This window comes from Oncorhynchus keta, unplaced genomic scaffold (assembly GCF_023373465.1).
Source record: "Oncorhynchus keta strain PuntledgeMale-10-30-2019 unplaced genomic scaffold, Oket_V2 Un_contig_1985_pilon_pilon, whole genome shotgun sequence".
In the NCBI taxonomy this organism is placed as follows: domain Eukaryota; kingdom Metazoa; phylum Chordata; class Actinopteri; order Salmoniformes; family Salmonidae; genus Oncorhynchus; species Oncorhynchus keta.
In genome coordinates, this window is record NW_026281695.1 from 124,548 (window position 1) to 143,251 (window position 18,704).

Sequence of the window (18,704 nt, forward strand, 5' to 3'; positions counted from 1 at the left end):
AACTACTTTTACTAGATCCATGCACTGCAATGTAGGCAAAAACAATCCTATAGCCTACCATTATTCACATTAGGGAAGGTTATGCAATAATGCAAGCCATGTATTTCATAAGCTATAGCGCACAGTTATGATTGCACAAAGTAAATATTTTTCTGAAGAAAAAAATACATTGGTTTATTGTAGGTTTTATGAAACGGGTTATTTATGTTTGGTGATCTCTGGCTGAGCTGCATACACCGCTGCTCATGCGCCCAGGGTTGAAGGCTGTAGGGTGACTTCAGTTGCAGCATCCTATTTCAGCCTGGTCTCATAGAATAGATGTAACATAGTAATTATAATCCTGGATTGGAACGAGTATGATATATTATGGTTGATGTGGTTACATAAGGCAGATGATTACTTAAAGGAAAAATTAAAGTAGCCTTGTTGGTTGGAATGGATGGGTGGGCATACAACACAACATCTAGCAACCCAAGGTTGAGAGTTTTATTTTTTACATTTTATTTCACATTTATTTAACCGGGTAGGCTAGTTGAGAACAAGTTCTCATTTGCAACTACGAACTGGCCAAGATAAAGCATAGCAATTTGACACATACAACAACACAGAGTTACACATGGAATAAACAAAACATAGTCAATAATACAGTAGAACAAAAGAAAACAAAAAGTCTATATACAGTGAGTGCAAATGAGATAAGGGAGTTAAGGCAATAAATAGGCCATGGAGGTGAAGTAATTACAATATAGCAATTAAACTCTGGAATGGTAGATGTGCAGAAGATGAATGTGCAAGTAGAGATACTGGGGTGCAAAGGAGCAAGATAAATAACTAAATACAGTATGGGGATGAGGTAGGTAGATAGATGGGCTGTTTACAGATGGGCTATGTACAGGTGCAGTGATCTGTGAGCTGTTCTGACAACTGGTGCTTAAAGCTAGTGAGGGATATATGAGTCTCCAGCTTCAGAGATTTGTGCAGGTTGTTCCAGTCATTGGCAGCAGAAAACAGGAAGGAAATATGACCAAAGGAGGAATTGGCTTTGGGGGTGACCAGTGAGATATACCTGCTGGAGCGCGTGCTACGAGTGGGTGCTGCAATGGTGACCAGTGAGCTGAGATAAGGCGGGGCTTTACCTAGCAGAGACTTGTAGATAACCTGCAGCCAGTGGTTTGGCGACGAGTATGAAACGAGGGCCAACCAACGAAAGCGTACAGGTCGTACAGGTCGGGTAGTTTATGGAGCTTTGGTGACAGTTCAATTCTCATCGTGGACAATTTTGGCATTTTAGATCGGCTAACTTTTCAAATAATTACTACTTTTCAGCTACTTTTCAACTACTTAGCATGTTAGCTAACTCTTTGCCTAACCTTAACCATTTTAGCTAACCCTTCCCCTTCCCCTAACATTTTAAACTAACTCCTAAACGTAACCCTAACCCTATCCCCTAACCTAGCTAACATTAGCCAGCTAGCTAATGTTGGCCACCTAGCCACCTAGCTAGCTTCGTAACATATCATACGTTTTGCTAATTGTATATTTATAAAATTCGTAACATATTGTACAACATGCAAATTCGTAAAATATTTTGCATTTTGAAAATTCTTAACAAATAATATGAATTGTAATTTGTAAAATATCACATGAAATGGGTGATGGACATCCATAAATTAATACATGCCATACAAAACGTGAACATACCATACCAAAATTAGTATCTCGGATTTACATAAATAATATTACGAAATGCTCTGAGACCAGGTTGCCCATTTCCACATCGGAATGAACGGGCAGTTGTTTTCTGTTCATTGCGAAGTAAAGAGGGAGTGCTGAATGTTGCAATAGAGTATCGTCAGTTTACCGCCAGACAGCAGCATCACCTTGATGATGTAGCCGAACAACAACAGCATACTCGCCAATTTTGATTTGGGACCAACGTGGCTCAATTCAGAGCTCACTGTGTGCTGGCTTTGTCCGGGACGTTAGCGCTGCCACACGACACTTCGGATGAGTCTTGGATAGTGCTCAGAGGAATTTAGCCTAGAGTTCATCGCCGTTTTTGTAATGCTTTTCTTTTACAACTAATATTACCACCAGAAGCGTTGCTGATCTTTACCGTGCCAATTATTTTGCTAATGGGTCGTTTTAGTGGATGTTCCCTCATGATATCAGTGAGAAGATGACTGCATTTACTTTGCTCTGCTCGGTCGTGTGATTGCAGTGGGATAGCGGACGCTCACATTCAACGCTGGACTGAGATAGCATAGTTGTTCTAATCAAATATAAAGATTGTGTTGTTTTTTATCAGTCTCGTGCTTATCTTTGATGACAATTGCCTAGCGCTGGCATAAGTTTGAGTTTCCATAGACCGCCAAAAGACAGAACCTAAACGTCGTTTCAACTTCTAGTCGTTTTTTTGACAACAGTCTTGACGGAGGAAGAATATGTTGATGAAGGAATATAGAATATGTATGCCGCTCACTGTGGAAGAGGTAAGTTAGGGTACTTATATCTCCCAGTTTTTCTGAACATTTTGCGTTTTCTTCTGTCCTACTAAACCTAAAACTGTGAAAGGTTTAGGCTGTTGCATGGTAGGTATCGCGTTGGTCATTGTCTGTAATGTCTACCATGCTAGTTGCAAACTGGATGGAGTAGGTAGGTATGCCATTTTCTTGTGAAGAACTTATGTACCACACTGATTGTAGGAGCTATTTCGAGTACTGTAGGCTAAAACCACAGGGTGGCGCTGTTGGAAGTATGTTAGGCCTACGTCATACTTTCCTTGTTTGGTTATTGGGTTTAAGTGCCAAATCTTCACATGCATATCTAAGACACCAAGCAAAACATGTAGATATGTTACAGTATGTTGTTGTCTGTGTGTGTCACTCTGCTAGCCTACTCATATGACCATCAGTTAGGACTTGTGTCACTCTGCTAGCCTACTCATACGACCATCAGTTAGGACTTGTGTCACTCTGCTAGCCTACTCATACGACCATCAGTTAGGACTTGTGTCACTCTGCTAGCCTACTCATACGACCATCAGTTAGGACTTGTGTCACTCTGCTAGCCTACTCATACGACCATCAGTTAGGACTTGTGTCACTCTGCTAGCCTACTCATACGACCATCAGTTAGGACTTGTGTCACTCTGCTAGCCTACTCATACGACCAGTGCCTCTGTAACTGTTTTCCCTCTGGTACAAATATAGAGTTAACTGATCGTTTGTTTGATCGATTGATTGAATAACACAGGCTTATCTGCTGGTTATTTTGTGTCTTTCAGGAGCAACCCTGCTCTGACTCCCTGTTTCAGGGAGCTGGGTGTCCAGATGGCTAGGCTTGCTCTAGGTCATTCGTTCTGTGTTGTTGGGAGCACAATTTGGTTATCATTAACGTTAGATTTGGTAGTCACAGCTCTCTGCCCATATTATGTCAACGGGGGCTGGTTTATTTTATTTTAGATAATCAATAACATTACTTTTATTTGAGAACCATTTTCCGGGAGGTGGGGACACTGATTTTGTTTGTTTGGTTACCTTTTATGTGTTCCTTGTTCCTTTATCCTTGACCATCATGTTGAACCATCATTTTGAGGCTATGAGTGAGTTTCTGCAATTCACAGACCATTACTTTAAAAATAAATATTTATATGACGAGAAGAGAGTCGAAGAGTGAGTAACAGTGCATTCGGGAAGTATTCAGACCCCTTAACTAATTCCACATTTTGTTACGTTACAGCCTTATTCTAAAATGTATTAAATTGTTTTTTCCCCCTCATCAATCTATCCATAATGACAAAGCAAAATCAGGTTTACATTTAGATAAGTATTCAGACCCTTTACTCAGAACTTTGTTGAAGCACCTTTGGCAGCGATTACAGCTTCGAGTCTTCTTCGGTATGACGCTAAAGGCTTGGCACACCTGTATTTGGGGAGTTTCTCACATTCTTCTCTGCAGATCCTCTCAAGCTCTGTCTGGTTTGATGGGGGATGGGGGGAGTGTCGCTTCACAGCTATTTTCAGGTCTCCCCAGAGATGTTCGATTGGGTTCAAGTCCGGGCTCTGGCAGGGCCACCCAAGGACATTCTGAGACTTGTCTCGAAGCCACTCCTGCGTTGTCTTGGCTGTGTGCTTCGGGTTGTTGTACTTTTGGTCTGAGGTCCTGAATGCTCTGGAGCAGGTTTTCATCAAGGATCTCTCAGTACTTTGCTCCGCTTATCTTTCCCTCGATCCTGACTAGTCTCCCAGTCCCTGCCACTGAAAAACATTTCCACAGCATGATGCTGCCACCACCATGCTTCACCGTAGGGATGGTGCCAGGTTTCCTCCCGCTGTGACGCTTGGCATTCAGGCCACTCTACCATAAAGGTCTGATTGGTGGAGTGCTGCAGAGATGGTTGTCCTTCTGGAAGGTTCTCCCATCTCCACAGAGGAACTCTGGAGCTCTGTTAGAATGACCATCAGGTTCTTGGTCACCTCCCGGACCAAGGACCTTTTCCCCTGATTTCTCAGTTTGGCTGGGCGCAAGCTCTGGGAAGTGTCTTGGTGGTTACAAACTTCTTCCATTTAAGAATGATGGAGGCCACTGTGTTCTTGGGGACCTTCAATGCTGCAGAAAGTGTTTGGTACCCTTCCCCAGACCTGTGCCTCGACACATTCCTGTATTGGAGCTCTACAGACAATTCCTTCGACCTCCTGGCTTGGTTTTTGCTTTGACATGCACTGTCAACTGTGGGACCTTTATATAGACAAATCATGTCCAAATCATGTAAATTTACTACAGGTGAACTCCAATCAAGTTGTAGAAACATCTCAAGGATGGTCAATGTAAAGAGGATGCACCTGAGCTCAATTTCGAGTCTCATTGCAAAGGGTCTGAATACAGTGCCTTGCGAATGTATTCGGCCCCCTTGAACTTTGCGACCTTTTGCCACATTTCAGGCTTCAAACATAAAGATATAAAACTGTATTTTTTTGTGAAGAATCAACAACAAGTGGGACACAATCATGAAGTGGAACGACATTTATTGGATATTTCAATTTTTTTTAACAAATCAAAAACTGAAAAATTGGGCGTGCAAAATTATTCAGCCCCTTTACTTTCAGTGCAGCAAACTCTCTCCAGAAGTTCAGTGAGGATCTCTAAATGATCCTATGTTGACCTAAATGACTAATGATGATAAATACAATCCACCTGTGTGTAATCAATAAATTAGCTAACATTTCTAAAAACCTGTTTTCGCCCTGTCATTATGGGCTATTGTGTGTAGATATATTTAAAATATATATATTTTAGAATAAGGTTGTAACGTAACAAAATGTGGAAAAGGTGAAGGGGCCTGAATACTTTCCGAATGCACTGTATGTGGGGGTGTTCATTCCCTTAATTTATTGACACAAGTAAACTCCTGTAATGATCATTAGTATTTCCTATTTTTGTCCTTTTAGGGATGGTTTCTAAGAAATTACTTAATTTAAAAATAATTGTATCGTTCACATGTTGTTCTATAGTGAGAAAAATATAAACGCAACATGCAAAACATTTCTACGATTTTTACAGAGTTACAGTTCATATAAGGAAATCAGTCAATTTAAATATATGAATTAGGCCCTAATCTATGTATTTCACATGACTGGGAATACACATATGCATTTGTTGGTCACAGATGCCTTTAAAAGGCAGGGGCGTGGATCAGAAAACTAGTCAGTATCTGGAATTTTTCGATGGGATGTTAAGCCCTAGGAAATTTTGCTTAAATTCATCTAAAAAGTTAGCTAATAACAGTGAACCTTTTTTTGTGGGATACACGTAAGGCAATTCTATGTCTTGTGGCATATTTTGGTTAAACTATCCTCAATTCAATGGAATTGCAACCCTCTACCTGCACAGTACACTCTTCCATCACATGTACAGCTGATTATCAAGATCTTGCACACTAATGAGATGCTATTGAGCCCACACTACTACACTGTCAGAGCCAAGGACTACATGCTAACTGGTAAGTTTTGATTACAAAACTGGGTGGGGTGAATATATTTTATATGACATACATTTTTTGTTAACTAGTAAATAGTAGCCTAAGTGTGTTTTAAATCATTTCTAACTTTTAACAATTTATGCTAATTATTTTTGATACCATGTAGGTTTTAGCATGCTTGAGCCTGCTAACTGAGGAGTGTTAATTCACCTGTTTCCATACATACATACATTTCATTTTAAAACATTTATCTTACAAAGGTGTTGTTTAATCTATCTGTTTAACGTTTTTTAAAAACCTATTTAATAAAAAATGTAAAAAATGTTTTTTTAAAAATGCCACAGGTGCTATCGGATGTGTGGAGACATTTCACTGCAGCTAATGTAGAAGGAAAAGCTGTGTACTTCTGCAAATACTGTGCCAAATCATATGTGAAGAATGCAACAAAGATGCAGAATCATCTGGCCAAGTGCATAAAGTTCCCTCAGCGCTCACAACAAGCAATCTCTGACAAATGTCCCTACACTTCTATTTGAGGTGAAAAGGATGAATCCGACACCTTAGCGATAGCAACAGCTCATGGTCCTCCTGGAATCAGATGTTTTTTTGACTCAATGGAGGAACGTAGTCAGAGAAATGCTGATGAATGTTTTGCTCGAGCTGTGTATACAACTGGTTCACCTCTGATGCTCACAGGCAATGTGTCTTGGAAGAGATTTCTGAATGTTCTTCGCCCAGCATACACTCCTCCAACCAGACATACATTGTCTACTCATTTGCTGGATGCAGAGTTCAACAGAGTTCAAGTGAAGGTCAAGCAAATCATAGAGAATGCAGACTGTATTGAATCAAATCTATTTATATAGCCCTTCGTACATCAGCTGATATCTCAAAGTGCTGTACAGAAACCCAGCCTAAAACCCCAAACAGCAAACAATGCAGGTGTAAAAGCACGGTGGCTAGGAAAAACTCCCTAGAAAGGCCAAAACCTAGGAAGAAACCTAGAGAGGAACCGGGCTATGTGGGGTGGCCAGTCCTCTTCTGGCTGTGCCGGGTAGAGATTATAACAGAACATGACCAAGATGTTCAAATGTTCATAAATGACCAGCATGGTCGAATAATAATAAGGCAGAACAGTTGAAACTGGAGCAGCAGCACAGTCAGGTGGACTGGGGACAGCAAGGAGCCATCATGTCAGGTAGTCCTGGGGCACGGTCCTAGGGCTCAGGTCCTCCGAGAGAGAGAAAGAAAGAGAGAATTAGAGAGAGCATATGTGGGGTGGCCAGTCCTCTTCTGGCTGTGCCGGGTGGAGATTATAACAGAACGTGGCCAAGATGTTCAAATGTTCATAAATGACCAGCATGGTTGAATAATAGTAAGGCAGAACAGTTGAAACTGGAGCAGGAGCATGGCCAGGTGGACTGGGGACAGCAAGGAGTCCTCATGTCAGGTAGTCCTGGGACATGGTCCTAGGGCCCAGGCCAGTTGAAACTGGAGCAGCAGCATGGCCAGGTGGACTGGGGACAGCAAGGAGTCATCATGTCAGGTAGTCCTGGGGCATGGTCCTAGGGCTCAGGTCCTCCGAGAGAGAGAAAGAAAGAGAGAAGGAGAGAATTAGAGAACGCACACTTAGATTCACACAGGACACCGAATAGGACAGGAGAAGTACTCCAGATATAACAAACTGACCCTAGCCCCCTGACACATAAACTACTGCAGCATAAATACTGGAGGCTGAGACAGGAGGGGTCAGGAGACACTGTGGCCCCATCCGAGGACACCCCCGGACAGGGCCAAACAGGAAGGATATAACCCCACCCACTATTGCAATTATCTCTGATGGGTGGTCGAATGTTAATGGGCAAGGAATAATTAAACTACATAATCTCCACCCCTCAACCAGTATTCTACAAGAGCACAGATACAAGGGACAACAGACACACCGTCCTCTACATTGCAGATGAGCTGAAGGCCGTCATCAATGACCTTGGACCACAGAAGGTATTTGCACTGGTGACAGACAATGCTGCGAACATGAAGGCTGCTTGGTCTAAAGTGGAGGAGTCTTACCCTCACATCACACCTATTGGCTGTGCTGCTCATGCATTGAATCTGCTCCTCAAGGACATCATGGCACTGAAAACAATGCATACACTCTACAAGAGAGCCAAGGAAATGATTAGGTATGTGAAGGGTCATCAAGTTAGAGCAGCAATCTGCCTCACCAAGCAAAGTGAGAAGAATAAGAGCACCACATTGAGAAACACCCAGAACACCCGTTGGAGAGGTGTTGACATCATGTTTGACAGTCTTCTAGAGGTAAAACAGTCTGCCGATATGGACAGCCCCATCAAGAGGAGTCTCCTGGATTATGTATTTTGGGAGAGAGTGGTAAGCAGCCAGAAACTCCTGAAACCTATAGCAGTTGCCATTGCACGGATTGAGGGACAATTCCATCCTGTCTCATGTTCAGACCCTGCCTGCAGATGTAAGAGAAGAAATCCGTACTGCCCTGCCCACTTCACTGTTGCTCCAAGCGGAGGGAATTTCACATCAAAAACCGTGAATACTCCTGCCTGAAGCCCATACACGCTGCAGTGTACATGTTGGACCCCAAGAATGCTGGCAAGAGCATCCTGTCTGGTGCAGAGATCAACAAGGCCTATGGTGTCATCACTACCATGTCTCGCCACCCTGGCCTGGATGAGGGTAAGGTTCTTGGCAGTCTGGCGAAGTACACTTCCAAGCAAGGGCTTTAGGATGGAAATGCAATATGGCAGTCGTCCCAACATATCTCATCAGACACCTGGTGGAAGGGACTTTGTGGATCTGAGGCTCTTTCCCCTGTTGCCTCCTCCATCCTCCAAATCCCACCAACATCAGCCGCCTCAGAGCGCAACTGGTCCATGTTTTGGAACACACACACCAAAGCACGCAACAGGCTGACCAATACAAGGGTTGAAAAATTGGTGGCCTTCCTGGCAAATTTGAGGCATTTTGAGCCTGACAACGAGCCATCCTCAACAGGGTTGGAAAGTGACAGTGAAGATGAAGCCTCAGAGTCTGATGTTCAAGAGGTGGACATTGAGGAGATCCAGTGAGAAGACATGGAAACCTGAGAGGAAGCCAACCAAAGCTTTAATTTCTAGACTATCATTTTACAGATGTATGTTGAAAACGTTTTTGGGAGATGCAATGAATCATTGGGGATCATTCAATATTCCCTTTTGTTGTTCAGTGAAACCATCCCATGTGAAGAGACAACTCATTTCATTAAAGTTAAATTCGTAACTAAATGGTTTTTAAAATGTATATTGGAAGGATTTAATAATTTGCAATTATGTCTACTTATGATAAGGTAAAATGTTTATGTTTATGTCTCCATATGATATGGTAAATATATCCAATGCAAAAAACATCTCCATTTCACTGGTATTAATATTAATTTGCATATATTACCATTAATTCCAATATATTCCCGTTAATTGCCATGGAAGGTTTCCACCTCTGAATATTCCCCAAAATGTGCAACCCTATCTGGATGTTTTTAGTTCAGCTCATGAAACATGGGACCAACACTTTACATGTTGTGTTAATATTTTTGTTCGGTATATAATGTATATTTAAACATTTTGAACTTAAAAAATTAAGCTTTGTTGTGAAGCACTGTGTGTTGTTCCTGATTAGAGGAAACACTCCCACCTTGGCCACTCTAACCATACAACATTGGTCTGCTGGCACCGCAGTGCTTTTCTATTTTGTCGACATGCAGATGCAGATGTGTTCACAGGCTGTGGGAGTTCCCTGGCTGCGAGACACTGGCAGTTCATTTACTGCATTCAATGATGATGAGATACAGTACGTTCGATCTCAGGGGCATTACACTTGATCTTCAATGGGCAGAAAAACTATTTTAGTTCCTGTGGATTATATTACAGTATCTTCAGAGAGAGAGAGAGAGAGCTCTGCTACCCACAGTCTGTTTGTTTGATGCCAGAATAGGATCCTGAGCCTTCTTTGTTTCATGACCTTGCTGTGTTCTGATACCCCTGCCCTCAGTCATGACCTGAGAGAGGTTTACAGTATATGCAGGGAATGAGGGTATGTGTTCCTGCTAAGGCCAAACAATGATGGCTTGTGGGGGGACAAAAACCCTTAGTATAGTCCTTCTGGCGAAGTAAGCCTATGACTTCCTGACCTCGCAGCACACAAATCTGCATTTCAGAATCTTTGTTACTTTCTGTCTGACCCTGTGTATCAACTTGTAACTCTTGAACATCTTGGTTGAAATGATAAATTAAAGCCCTCTTCAACCTTTAGATTCCTGTTTGCTATAAGATGACGACCAGAGTTGACACTGCATTCCTCTATTCCTCAGCAAGAGGAATCATCTGTTTCCCCTGAAACATCAATTAGGCCATTACTGTGTCATAAAGTCACAGGATCCAGGAGTCATTACACCCATTCGAAACATGTCAACACTTCACAAGAACGAGGTTCTCTTACGTAAAAATAAGCTAATTAACCCTTAGTTGCCATGGAAATGCCATAAAGGGGTGTAAGTCATAAAGTCAACCGAAAAGCTTTCTGTCACGGCCGTCTTCCTGGATGGAATAAGTAGTCCAAAGCGCAGCGTGGTGGGCATACATTTTCTTTATTTGATAAAAATGTTGCCAACAAAACAAAGACACGACCGTGAAGCTTAACTGGGCGATAATGCCACTAACAAAGTTAACTACCCACACTGAAAGGAGGGAAAAGGGCTACCTAAGTTTGATTCCCAATCAGAGACAATGATCGACAGCTGTCCCTGATTGAAAACCATACCCGGCCAAAACATAGAAATAAAGGAACCTAGAAATAAAAAAATAGAATGCCCACCCCACATCTCACCCTGACCTAACCAAATAGAGAAATAAAACGTCTCTCGAAGGTCACTTTCTGCTTATAGAGACACGTACCTATGGACCCTCTTTACATCTCTACAGAACATTGACTGAGGTGTTTTTATATGGACTCTCTTTAGGTCTCTACAGAACATTGACTGAGGTGTTTCTATATGGACTCTCTTTAGGTCTCTACAGAACATTGACTGAGGTGTTTCTATATGGACTCTCTTTAGGTCTCTACAGAACATTGACTGAGGTGTTTCTATATGGACCATCTTTAGGTCTCTACAGAACATTGACTGAGGTGTTTCTATATGGACCATCTTTAGGTCTCTACAGAACATTGACTGAGGTGTTCTTTCTACAGAACATTGACTGAGGTGTTTCTATATGGACCATCTTTAGGTCTCTACAGAACATTGACTGAGGTGTTTCTATATGGACCTCTTTAGGTCTCTACAGAACATTGACTGAGGTGTTTCTATATGGACTCTCTTTAGGTCTCTACAGAACATTGACTGAGGTGTTTCTTTAGGTCTCTATTGGAGGTGTTTCTATATCTCTTTAGGTCTCTACAGAACATTGACTGAGGTGTTTCTATATGGACTCTGAGGTGTTTCTTTAGGTCTCTACAGAACATTGACTGGACTCTCTTTAGGTCTCTGTTTGTTTCTATATGGACCATCTTTAGGTCTCTACAGAACATTGACTGAGGTGTTTCTATATGGACCATCTTTAGGTCTCTACAGAACATTGACTGAGGTGTTTCTATATGGACTCTCTTTAGGTCTCTACAGAACATTGACTGAGGTGTTTCTATATGGACCATCTTTAGGTCTCTACAGAACATTGACTGAGGTGTTTCTATATGGACCATCTTTAGGTCTCTACAGAACATTGACTGAGGTGTTTCTCTTTATGGACTCTCTTTAGGTCTCTACAGAACATTGACTGAGGTGTTTCTATATGGACTCTTTAGGTCTCTACAGAACAGTGTTTCTATATGGACCTCTTTACAGAACATTGACTGAGGTGTTTCTATATGGACCATCTTTAGGTCTCTACAGAACATTGACTGAGGTGTTTCAGAACATGGATGGATCTTTAGGTCTCTACAGAACATTGACTGAGGTGTTTCTATATGGACCATCTTTAGGTCTCTACAGAACATTGACTGAGGTGTTTCTATATGGACTCTCTTTAGGTCTCTACAGAACATTGACTGAGGTGTTTCTATATGGACCATCTTTAGGTCTCTACAGAACATTGACTGAGGTGTTTCTATATGGACCATCTTTAGGTCTCTACAGAACATTGACTGAGGTGTTTCTATATGGACTCTCTTTAGGTCTCTACAGAACATTGACTGAGGTGTTTCTGGACTCTCTTTATGGACCATCTTTAGGTCTCTACAGAACATTGACTGAGGTGTTTCTATATGGACCATCTTTAGGTCTCTACAGAACATTGACTGAGGTGTTTCTATATGGACCATCTTTAGGTCTCTACAGAACATTGACTGAGGTGTTTCTATATGGACTCTCTTTAGGTCTCTACAGAACATTGACTGAGGTGTTTCTATATGGACTCTCTTTAGGTCTCTACAGAACATTGACTGAGGTGTTTCTATATGGACTCTCTTTAGGTCTCTACAGAACATTGACTGAGGTGTTTCTATATGGACTCTCTTTAGGTCTCTACAGAACATTGACTGAGGTGTTTCTATATGGACATTGACTGAGGTGTTTCATCTTTAGGTCTCTACAGAACATTGACTGAGGTGTTTCTATATGGACTCTCTTTAGGTCTCTACAGAACATTGACTGAGGTGTTTCTATATGGACTCTCTACAGAACATTGACTGAGGTGTTTCTAGCCTTATCTTTAGGTCTCTACAGAACATTGACTGAGGTGTTTCTATATGGACTCTCTTTAGGTCTCTACAGAACATTGACTGAGGTGTTTCTATATGGACCATCTTTAGGTCTCTCTCAGTCTCTACAGAACATTGACTGAGGTGTTTCTATATGGACTCTCTTTAGGTCTCTACAGAACATTGACTGAGGTGTTTCTATATGGACCATCTTTAGGTCTCTACAGAACATTGACTGAGGTGTTTCTATATGGACTCTCTTTAGGTCTCTACAGAACATTGACTGAGGTGTTTCTATATGGACTCTCTTTAGGTCTCTACAGAACATTGACTGAGGTGTTTCTATATGGACTCTCTTTAGGTCTCTACAGAACATTGACTGAGGTGTTTCTATATGGACTCTCTTTAGGTCTCTACAGAACATTGACTGAGGTGTTTCTATATGGACTCTCTTTAGGTCTCTACAGAACATTGACTGAGGTGTTTCTATATGGACTCTCTTTAGGTCTCTACAGAACATTGACTGAGGTGTTTCTATATGGACCATCTTTAGGTCTCTACAGAACATTGACTGAGGTGTTTCTATATGGACCATCTTTAGGTCTCTACAGAACATTGACTGAGGTGTTTCTATATGGACTCTCTTTAGGTCTCTACAGAACATTGACTGAGGTGTTTCTATATGGACCATCTTTAGGTCTCTACAGAACATTGACTGAGGTGTTTCTATATGGACTCTCTTTAGGTCTCTACAGAACATTGACTGAGGTGTTTCTATATGGACCATCTTTAGGTCTCTACAGAACATTGACTGAGGTGTTTCTATATGGACCATCTTTAGGTCTCTACAGAACATTGACTGAGGTGTTTCTATATGGACTCTCTTTAGGTCTCTACAGAACATTGACTGAGGTGTTTCTATATGGACCATCTTTAGGTCTCTACAGAACATTGACTGAGGTGTTTCTATATGGACCATCTTTAGGTCTCTACAGAACATTGACTGAGGTGTTTCTATATGGACCATCTTTAGGTCTCTACAGAACATTGACTGAGGTGTTTCTATATGGACCATCTTTAGGTCTCTACAGAACATTGACTGAGGTGTTTCTATATGGACCATCTTTAGGTCTCTACAGAACATTGACTGAGGTGTTTCTATATGGACCATCTTTAGGTCTCTACAGAACATTGACTGAGGTGTTTCTATATGGACTCTCTTTAGGTCTCTACAGAACATTGACTGAGGTGTTTCTATATCTTTGGAACCATCTTTAGGTCTCTACAGAACATTGACTGAGGTGTTTCTATATGGACCATCTTTAGGTCTCTACAGAACATTGACTGAGGTGTTTCTATATGGACCATCTTTAGGTCTCTACAGAACATTGACTGAGGTGTTTCTATATGGACCATCTTTAGGTCTCTACAGAACATTGACTGAGGTGTTTCTATATGGACCATCTTTAGGTCTCTACAGAACATTGACTGAGGTGTTTCTATATGGACCATCTTTAGGTCTCTACAGAACATTGACTGAGGTGTTTCTATATGGACTCTCTTTAGGTCTCTAAGAACATTGACTGAGGTGTTTCTATGGACCTCTTTGGACAGAACATTCTGAGGTGTTTTATGGTCTCTACAGAACATTGACTGAGGTGTTTCTATATGGACTCTCTTTAGGTCTCTACAGAACATTGACTGAGGTGTTTCTATATGGACTCTCTTTAGGTCTCTACAGAACATTGACTGAGGTGTTTCTATATGGACTCTCTTTAGGTCTCTACAGAACATTGACTGAGGTGTTTCTATATGGACTCTCTTTAGGTCTCTACAGAACATTGACTGAGGTGTTTCTATATGGACCATCTTTAGGTCTCTACAGAACATTGACTGAGGTGTTTCTATATGGACTCTCTTTAGGTCTCTACAGAACATTGACTGAGGTGTTTCTATATGGACTCTCTTTAGGTCTCTACAGAACATTGACTGAGGTGTTTCTATATGGACTCTCTTTAGGTCTCTACAGAACATTGACTGAGGTGTTTCTATATGGACTCTCTTTAGGTCTCTACAGAACATTGACTGAGGTGTTTCTATATGGACCATCTTTAGGTCTCTACAGAACATTGACTGAGGTGTTTCTATATGGACTCTCTTTAGGTCTCTACAGAACATTGACTGAGGTGTTTCTATATGGACCATCTTTAGGTCTCTACAGAACATTGACTGAGGTGTTTCTATATGGACTCTCTTTAGGTCTCTACAGAACATTGACTGAGGTGTTTCTATATGGACTCTCTTTAGGTCTCTACAGAACATTGACTGAGGTGTTTCTATATGGACTCTCTTTAGGTCTCTACAGAACATTGACTGAGGTGTTTCTATATGGACCATCTTTAGGTCTCTACAGAACATTGACTGAGGTGTTTCTATATGGACTCTCTTTAGGTCTCTACAGAACATTGACTGAGGTGTTTCTATATGGACCCTCTTTAGGTCTCTACAGAACATTGACTGAGGTGTTTCTATATGGACCATCTTTAGGTCTCTACAGAACATTGACTGAGGTGTTTCTATATTCTTTAGGTCTCTACAGAACATTGACTGAGGTGTTTCTATATGGACCATCTTTAGGTCTCTACAGAACATTGACTGAGGTGTTTCTATATGGACCATCTTTAGGTCTCTACAGAACATTGACTGAGGTGTTTCTATATGGACCATCTTTAGGTCTCTACAGAACATTGACTGAGGTGTTTCTATATGGACTCTCTTTAGGTCTCTACAGAACATTGACTGAGGTGTTTCTATATGGACTCTCTTTAGGTCTCTACAGAACATTGACTGAGGTGTTTCTATATGGACCATCTTTAGGTCTCTACAGAACATTGACTGAGGTGTTTCTATATCTTTAGGTCTCTACAGAACATTGACTGAGGTGTTTCTATATGGACTCTCTTTAGGTCTCTACAGAACATTGACTGAGGTGTTTCTATATGGACTCTCTTTAGGTCTCTACAGAACATTGACTGAGGTGTTTCTATATGGACTCTCTTTAGGTCTCTACAGAACATTGACTGAGGTGTTTCTATATGGACTCTCTTTAGGTCTCTACAGAACATTGACTGAGGTGTTTCTATATGGACTCTCTTTAGGTCTCTACAGAACATTGACTGAGGTGTTTCTATATGGACTCTCTTTAGGTCTCTACAGAACATTGACTGAGGTGTTTCTATATGGACTCTCTTTAGGTCTCTACAGAACATTGACTGAGGTGTTTCTATATGGACTCTCTTTAGGTCTCTACAGAACATTGACTGAGGTGTTTCTATATGGACTCTCTGGTCTCGCAGCAGGTACAGTCCAAACAAACACCTCAGTAACAATGCTTTATTTCCATGGTGACATTGTTTTGCCGTGGAAATGAGAGCGGTGAAGGTTATCCCTTAAAATAGACCGAGCACAGCAGAATAGTTTGACAGATGGCCTCTCATTTAGCTGCTGCTCGGGATGTGCAATTAACAGAAGGGACAGTGAGTTCAGCGTTTTAAGTCATTTTCTTTCAGGACTCTCCGCTTGCAGGTTGAAACTACTCGACTTTCAGAGTCCACTTAAAGGAGGAAATGATCAAAAGGACGAGGTTGAGAATGTTATCATTCAATGGGCATATCTGATGTGCTATATCCAATTACAACCAATTCAAAATAAAAGTATCCTATTAGTGCCATTACCATAACATCACTTCAAGCTCAATTCAATGTTATAGCTCCATAATGTCATGAATGACTAAAATAGCCTTGCCTTTTAATGTGGGACATATCTTTGTTCGATCTGTTCTATCTGTAGGGCATCTGTTGTTTCCAGGTGGTGCTTCAGTTTCTAATTCCCGCCTCCTGGACTTGAGCATATGGAATGGATTTATTTCCTCTTGTAACTACCCATCCCAGATCCGGGAGCGTAATCATCAACTGATACTAATTAGCATAACGCAACGGACATAAATATTACTAAAAATATTAATATTCATGAAATCACAAGTGAAATATATTGAAACACAGATTAGCCTTTTCTTAATCACCCTGTCATCTCAGATTTTGAAAATATGCTTTACAGCGAAAGCAAGACAAGCATTTGTGTAAGTTTATCGATAGCCTAGCATAGCTAGCAGCAAGCAACCTGGTCAAGAAAATTAGAAAAGCAATCCAATTAAATCGTTTACCTTTGATGAGCTTCGGATGTTTTACTCACAAGACTCCCAGTTAGAGAGCAAATGTTCCTTTTTTCCAAAAATATTATTTTTGGAGCCGAAATACCGCCATTAGTTTTTCACGTTTGGCTGAGAATTCGACCGGAAATTGTGGTCATGACAACGCCGAAAAATATTCCAAATTAGCTCCATAATATCCACAGAAACATGGCAAACGTTGTTTATAATCAATCCTCAAGGTGTTTTTCAAATATCTATTCGATAATATATAAACTGGGACAGATGGCTTCTTAGTAGGAGAGAAACAATGACCGCATTTGTCCTTTACTCACAAAACACTCTGAGAGACTTCAGCTGACCACTGACGCAATGTTGACGTTCAGGCTCATTTTTCAAAATAAAAGCCTGAAACTATGTATTGTGACACTAGACACATTAGGGAAGCCATAGAAAAAGGAATCTGGTTGATATCTCATTCACTGCTCAATAGGGACGCATAGGAATGCAGAGGTTTCTAAATAAGAGTCACTTCCTGATTGGATTTTCTCAGGTTTTCGCCTGCAATAACAGTTCTGTTATACTCACAGACAATATCTTTACAGTTTTGGAAACTTTAGAGTGTTTTCTATCCTAAGCTGTCAATTATATGCATATTCTAGCATCTTGTCCTGACAAAATAGCCAGTTTACTTAGGGAACGTTATTTTTCCAAAAATGAAAATAGTGCCCCCTAGATTCATGACGTTTTTAAGCTTATTGGTATCTGTAGAGTGTTTGTTGTGTTTTGGTATGTTAGGAATAGTTGGCCTTACTGTCTTCACTACCCCTAGTGTTTCTTTGAGGTCGTAATGATCTAACCATCTACGTGACCAGGTGTACTATTCCCCACAGTTATTAACAAACGAGAACATTGCCTACTCCCCATTGAAGAGACCAAGTGAGAAAGTATCAGTATCACCCTCTGAAGTCGAACCTATCGAACCTCATCCAACTGTATTGTTCTCTCATCAACCCCACCAGTAAATTGTTCTCGTGTGTTGCCGTGTGATTGTGATTATTGGTCTGTCACTATATCACGGCTCTGGACAGGCTTAGTCTAGCTGGCAGAACACTGGCGGTCTGGCCACTGGCTATAAACCAGATGGGGTTCTTTTTTTGGGCTCACTTGTGATTGAAGATTATATTTTCCCTCCCGACCAGGCTGCCGGTTTAATCTGTTGATGATATCACTGGACTGACCTCCAGTCAGTTTGATGACGTGGTCTAGCTCCAGCCAGTTGCATGGCAGTATGGATCTGTCTCAGAATTGAAATGACCCTTTGCATTTGTCTGAATGTTCACAAATAAGTATCTGTCAGATAAAAAACACATTTTTACTTTGAAATATCACAGACACAGTGCTTCAGACACAGTGCTTCAGAGACACAGTGCTTCAGAGACACAGTGCTTCAGAGACACAGTGCTTCAGAGACACAGTGCTTCAGAGACACAGTGCTTCAGAGACACAGTGCTTCAGAGACAGTGCTTCAGAGACACAGTGCTTCAGAGACACAGTGCTTCAGAGACTTCAGAGACACAGTGCTTCAGAGACACAGTGCTTCAGAGACACAGTGCTTCAGAGACACAGTGCTTCAGAGACACAGTGCTTCAGAGACACAGTGCTTCAGAGACAGTGCTTCAGAGGCAGATGGATGTTGGCCTATGCTATATCAAAAGCATAGACTATATCAAGTGTTGATTATGTAAGCTACTT

General features: G+C 41.2%; 1 protein-coding gene across 2 annotated transcripts in view; it reads left to right on the forward strand.

The window, feature by feature from the left end:
* The first annotated feature begins 1,771 nt into the window (after positions 1-1,771).
* The window catches only part of LOC118377901 (cytoplasmic phosphatidylinositol transfer protein 1-like), a 113,621-nt gene continuing 96,688 nt past the window's right edge, over positions 1,772-18,704 (forward strand). For both annotated transcript variants that reach the window (XM_052504586.1, XM_052504584.1), the window contains exon 1: positions 1,772-2,492. Coding sequence is in view for 1 of the 2 variants with exons in the window: in XM_052504584.1 (XP_052360544.1) it covers positions 2,445-2,492 (48 nt within the window). In the remaining variant the exon portion in view is untranslated. The remainder of the gene's footprint in view (positions 2,493-18,704) is intronic.